Below are 6,971 nucleotides of genomic sequence, written 5' to 3' on the forward strand. Positions count from 1 at the left end.
CACACACACACACACACACTCACTGTCACACACACACACACACACACTCTCTATCTGACAGCTGCTCTATTAACTCACTCTGATCTGCCTACTGTATATCTGTATATCACATGAACAGACATGGAGAAGCAGTTTTAAAAATGTGACAACTAGCCCCGGTCTGTCCTATAGAGACTGCATTTGTATGTCAGGGTCAAAACTTTTGATTTAATATATTAAAACATTTAGTTTTAGTTTATTTAAACTACTGTATACTGTACAAATGTCTCAAATAACACATTCAGACTGAGTTCTGAATGCATCTCAATGGCAGAGCCACCGACGCCCCCTGGAGGAAGAGCAACTAAAACAAAAAAGGTAACACTTTATTTTAAGGTGTCCTTGTTACAGTGTAATTATACATTTCAGTACTGAGTAATATTAATTAACTACATATACTATATGGTTAGGGTTAGGATTAGGGTTTGTCTTAGGTTTACTTGCATGTAATTATGCATCATTTATTGTTATTATAATAGTAAGTACATGTAATGTGTGTAACAAAGACACCGTAAAATAAAGTGTTACCAAAAAAATAAAAATAATTTTTGTTACTTAAAGCACATTTTAACTGAAATAAATGATGCATTTTATATCAACTAGTTGCCAAACAAAATTTCTCATTTTCATTTAGTTTAACTTAATGTTTTAAAATAACTAAAAATAAAACTAGAACTAAAATAAAAAGGTATGAAAACTATATAGACATACTTAAAAAAAAAAAAGAGAGAAAAACTATTAAAAATGACAAAAACACTTTAACTAAAGTTGCAATGAAAGCAAAACAAAAAAAAAACTAATTTAAAATCTTAATAAAATTTAAAGGTATAGTTCACCCAAAAATAAAAAATCCGAGAGCTCTCTGACCCTCCATAGACAGCAATGCAACTGAAATGTTCCCAGGTCCAGAAACGTAGCAAGGACATCAGTAAACCAGTCCATGTGACATCAGTGGTTCAGTCGTAATTTTACGAAGCTACGAGAATACTTTTTGTGCACAAAGAAAACAATAATAACATAATTTTGATCAACAATTCATGTCCTAGAGTTACCGTCTTCCAACATATTGGAGAGTACCCCAGAACGTAATCAGCACAGTTTATGTTCAGCATGCGTGTGCTTTATCCTGAACGTAAACAACGCTGATTGAGCTGATCAGATCATTGTAATTACTGACAATCAGAAAGTTGTTTTGTGTTCACATGGTGGCGCTGTTTCATTTCTAATGAGTTTATTATTTGAGTGGGTGATAGACGCATATGTGTGAAAACAGTGCAGCTGCTTCTGTTTCGCTGTGGTTTTACTGTAGTATTGATGGCAGGAGTGCAACTGGAGAGTTTTGAGAGTAATTTAGTGCAGAGCCCGAGACAGATGCAATCAATCTGACTTTGCATTTGGAACAGAACCAGGCGTTTAGTCAGCGTTTGGAGTCTCGGCGGGTCCGGCTGCAGTTGCATTATCATAACGAGACGTGATTAATCACTGCAGCCTTTATTCGCATTATCAATGTTTTTAATGCCACCGTCTGAGAATTTGTAGAATGTACAGTATGTGAGATAAGATACAACTGAACTTGTTCAGACAGGTATAGCAGGAGAGTGCTGCTGTATATGATGTGTGTGGTGTGTGGTTCATACAGTCTACATATAGATACACACTGATATTGTGTTAAAATATAAAACACAAATTCAGTTCAGTTTCTGAACAGGATTCACACATGCAGATCAGTAATTGTAAATTTTTTTTAATTAATTTTAATATGCAATAACTTTTAGAAGCAGAACTATATATCTATATAGAATATATATGTGTGAACTATATATAAGAACTAGCATTAAAGCATTAAAGCAGAGACTTGATTCAAGAATTCCTCTTCCCAAAGTTAAAGTCTAATCATTTGTCCTGCAGAAAACTCTCTGTTGCGTCCGGAAGATATCTGGATGCTGGATGCGGATGAATCCGTTACCCAGGAGGCTTTGCGGCGTCCCAGCAGACCGGATCACCTGGACTTCCTGAGAATCACGCCGCCGGAGGACGACATCATCGGAGACACTCCGTATAATCCCAATCTCGGAATAACGGTGAGTCAGTCAGCGCTGTGATGAAATTAATGTATCGTAGACTTCTGCGTTTATTCTTGATGTTTATTCAGTAAGCAGCCCGCTTAAAAACAATATTCAGACTTTTTTTCTCTGAATTATGATTTTATATCTCACAATTCTGACTTTTCTGAATTTATCTCATAAATCTGACTTTTTTTCTCAATTTATTTCACAATTCTGATTTTTTTTCTGAATTTATTTCACAATTCAGATTTTTTTTTTCTGAATTTATTTCACAATTCAGATTTTTTTCTGAATTTATCTCACAATTCTGACTTTTTTTCTGAATTTATTTCACAATTCTGATTTTTTTTATTTTCTCACAATTCTGACTTTTTTTCTGAATTTATCTCACAATTCTGACTTTTTTTCTGAATTTATTTCACAATTCTGATTTTTTTTATTTTCTCACAATTCTGACTTTTTTTCTGAATTTATCTCACAATTCTGACTTTTTTTCTGAATTTATTTCACAATTCTGATTTTTTTTATTTTCTCACAATTCTGACTTTTTTTCTGAATTTATCTCACAATTCTGACTTTTTTTCTGAATTTATTTCACAATTCTGATTTTTTTTATTTTCTCACAATTCTGACTTTTTTTCTGAATTTATTTCACAATTCAGATTTTTTTTCTTCTAAATTTATTTCACAATTCTGATTTTTTTCCTGAATTTATCTCACAATTCTGACTTTTTTTATTTTCTGACAATTCTGACTTTTTCTGAATTTATCCCACAATTCTGACTTTTTTATTTTCTCACAATTCTGACTTTTTCTGAATTTATCCCACAATTCTGATTTTATATCAAACAATTCTGACTTTTTCCTGATTTTATCTCACAATTCTGATTTTATATCTCACAATTCTGACTTTTTCCCGATTTTATCTCATAGTTCAGATTTTTTTTATCTCACAATTCTGTCTTTTTTCTGAATTTATCTCACAATTCTGACTTTTTCTGATTTTATATCTCACAATTCTGTCTTTTTTCTGAATTTATCTCACAATTCTGACTTTTTCTGATTTTATATCTCACAATTCTGTCTTTTTTCTGAATTTATCTCACAATTCTGACTTTTTCTGATTTTATATCTCACAATTCTGTCTTTTTTCTGAATTTATCTCACAATTCTGACTTTTTCTGATTTTATATCTCACAATTCTGTCTTTTTTCTGAATTTATCTCACAATTCTGACTTTTTCTGATTTTATATCTCACAATTCTGTCTTTTTTCTGAATTTATCTCACAATTCTGACTTTTTCTGATTTTATATCTCACAATTCTGTCTTTTTTCTGAATTTATCTCACAATTCTGACTTTTTCTGATTTTATATCTCACAATTCTGTCTTTTTTCTGAATTTATCTCACAATTCTGACTTTTTCTGATTTTATATCTCACAATTCTGTCTTTTTTCTGAATTTATCTCACAATTCTGACTTTTTCTGATTTTATATCTCACAATTCTGTCTTTTTTCTGAATTTATCTCACAATTCTGACTTTTTCTGATTTTATATCTCACAATTCTGTCTTTTTTCTGAATTTATCTCACAATTCTGACTTTTTCTGATTTTATATCTCACAATTCTGTCTTTTTTCTGAATTTATCTCACAATTCTGACTTTTTCTGATTTTATATCTCACAATTCTGTCTTTTTTCTGAATTTATCTCACAATTCTGACTTTTTCTGATTTTATATCTCACAATTCTGTCTTTTTTCTGAATTTATCTCACAATTCTGACTTTTTCTGATTTTATATCTCACAATTCTGTCTTTTTTCTGAATTTATCTCACAATTCTGACTTTTTCTGATTTTATATCTCACAATTCTGTCTTTTTTCTGAATTTATCTCACAATTCTGACTTTTTCTGATTTTATATCTCACAATTCTGTCTTTTTTCTGAATTTATCTCACAATTCTGACTTTTTCTGATTTTATATCTCACAATTCTGTCTTTTTTCTGAATTTATCTCACAATTCTGACTTTTTCTGATTTTATATCTCACAATTCTGTCTTTTTTCTGAATTTATCTCACAATTCTGACTTTTTCTGATTTTATATCTCACAATTCTGTCTTTTTTCTGAATTTATCTCACAATTCTGACTTTTTCTGATTTTATATCTCACAATTCTGTCTTTTTTCTGAATTTATCTCACAATTCTGACTTTTTCTGATTTTATATCTCACAATTCTGTCTTTTTTCTGAATTTATCTCACAATTCTGACTTTTTCTGATTTTATATCTCACAATTCTGTCTTTTTTCTGAATTTATCTCACAATTCTGACTTTTTCTGATTTTATATCTCACAATTCTGTCTTTTTTCTGAATTTATCTCACAATTCTGACTTTTTCTGATTTTATATCTCACAATTCTGTCTTTTTTCTGAATTTATCTCACAATTCTGACTTTTTCTGATTTTATATCTCACAATTCTGTCTTTTTTCTGAATTTATCTCACAATTCTGACTTTTTCTGATTTTATATCTCACAATTCTGTCTTTTTTCTGAATTTATCTCACAATTCTGACTTTTTCTGATTTTATATCTCACAATTCTGTCTTTTTTCTGAATTTATCTCACAATTCTGACTTTTTCTGATTTTATATCTCACAATTCTGTCTTTTTTCTGAATTTATCTCACAATTCTGACTTTTTCTGATTTTATCTCACAATTCTGATATTATATCTGACATTTCTGACTATATCTTGCAATTCTGACTTTATATATCGTAGTTCAGACTTTTTTCTCTGAGTTTATCTCACAATTCTGTTTTTTGTTTCTGCCACGTAATAAAAAATTAAAAACTTTTACATTTTGTATCTCACAATTATGACCTTTGTTCTCGCAGTTGTGACTGTATAATTCTGAATCTCAGAATTGTATGTAAAAATAGTCTGAACTGTGAGATAAAAAGTTACCAATTACAATTACCTTTATTTTTATCCCATGGCAGAAACGGGCTTTAATACATAAGTGACTTATAATTGAGAACCTTTAAGAATTATTGTTCCTCTGGACTTGTGGACTAAAGCACACACGCACATGCACTCACACTCACACTCACACACACACACAGGCTTTGTGTAAGAAGTCTTTCTGGTCCAGAGGGCACGTCAGCAAATCCAGATTTCTCAACTCAGTGAGACGCTGGAGGCTCATTTGTTTTTTAGAGGTCAGGTCTGACTGATTCAGCAGCAGAACATGTTAATAACTGTAATAACTGCACTGAGAAACTGTGTTTCCTAAATATGTTTTAATCGTCCCCATATAGACTAAAATATACACCAAGGACGTTCCCATTACGTTATAAAACTGTATTTTCTGAATGTTCTCTGAATGTTCAAAACGTCCAGTTCTTTAATTGTTTTAGAAACATTGTTTCTTGGTTGTGTGAACGTTAAGGGAACATTCCGTTTTGTAATTTTGCAAAAATTTTTACTTTTTAACGTTACGTTTGAATGTTCTCAGAACATTTTTGAACATCCAACCGAAATGTTTCAGGAAAACATTCCATGAATGATGTATTAATGATGTTTTTATGCTAACGTTGTGAGAACATTATTAAGACCAGAGAGCTTTTAATGAACATACTAATACAGTTTTTAAGAAATGCTTACACACAGTTTTTGAAACTTTACTTTACTTTACTTTACTTTTAGTCATTTAGCAGACGCTTTTATCCAAAGCGACTTACAAATAAGAAAAAGTAATTAAAACTAAAAGCTAAAACTCTATAAATACTATATATATATATACACACATTTAAGAAAATAAAATAAATTAAATAAAAATGACAAATGCATACAACAACATTTCAAAACTAAAACATTTAAATAAAAACAAAAAAATAAAGCTAAAAACAATTAGCTAAAAACAATTCAAAATATTAAAAGAACAAACGGTATGAGTATAATAATGATTCTAACATAACACTAAGCCAAACACCAAAAAAACAACTACGTTACATATGTGTATGTACAGCCACACACATATACATGTACATATATATAAATACATTCAATATATATTATTATTTCATTACCATTTTGTATGTTGAAGTACTGAAATAACTCAAATTAAATAATAAATAACTAAAATAACTAAAACGTAATAAAAAACCTATATAGACATAATAAAAAAACTAATAAAATTACAACATTACTACAACTGTAACTAAAACTAAAATAGATAACTAATACAAATCAAACTACATTAGTTTATCAGTAATCCTAAAAAAATAACACTGAGCCAAACACACATGCTAAAATAACAACAACTTACTGACACATAGTAAGAAATAGTTGAAACAGAAGTGGAAAGAGGAGAGATAAAAAGCGATACTTATATCCTTTGCCGGTGTCCCTGCCCGGTGGAGTCGCACGGTAGAGTCGATGGTCTTTACACTCTTCGGTCTTCACGCGACCGCAGCCGCGACCGCTTCCGCGGTAAACTAAGCTTCTTTTTAATTAGTTTAACAAAACTCAAATTGAATTCAGCTGGACACACTTTCCTGTTTATCACAACAAATGGCCAAGCAAAGCGCACGACACTGACAAGGTACGCGATACAGTACGAGACCAAACGCCATTATATTTTCCTGTGGTAAGTTATGTTTTAATGACAGCGAGGAGTGCTATAGGTACACAATAATTTATCTTTAAAGTAAACTGCACATCTCATGTTATGAGAAAATATTTTTGGCGAGAACAATGATCAATAAAGTGCACTTACTTCGATATTGTGGCAGACACTGCTGGATTCGGTGGAACGGTCTATTGTCCGGTTTGAATAGGACCAATGATAATAGCTTACTG

The 6,971-nt window shown here is 30.8% G+C and overlaps 1 protein-coding gene across 1 annotated transcript in view; it reads left to right on the forward strand.

Moving 5' to 3' along the window:
• LOC107745359 (formin-1) overlaps positions 1-6,971 on the forward strand; it is a 95,654-nt gene that overhangs the window by 15,002 nt on the left and 73,681 nt on the right. Inside the window, exon 3 of the mRNA XM_016559231.1 lies at positions 1,948-2,120. Within this exon, the coding sequence (XP_016414717.1) occupies positions 1,948-2,120 (173 nt within the window). The remainder of the gene's footprint in view (positions 1-1,947; positions 2,121-6,971) is intronic.

The sequence above is a fragment of the Sinocyclocheilus rhinocerous genome, unplaced genomic scaffold, assembly GCF_001515625.1.
Source record: "Sinocyclocheilus rhinocerous isolate Xijiao unplaced genomic scaffold, SAMN03320098_v1.1 scaffold2213, whole genome shotgun sequence".
Lineage (NCBI taxonomy): Eukaryota > Metazoa > Chordata > Actinopteri > Cypriniformes > Cyprinidae > Sinocyclocheilus > Sinocyclocheilus rhinocerous.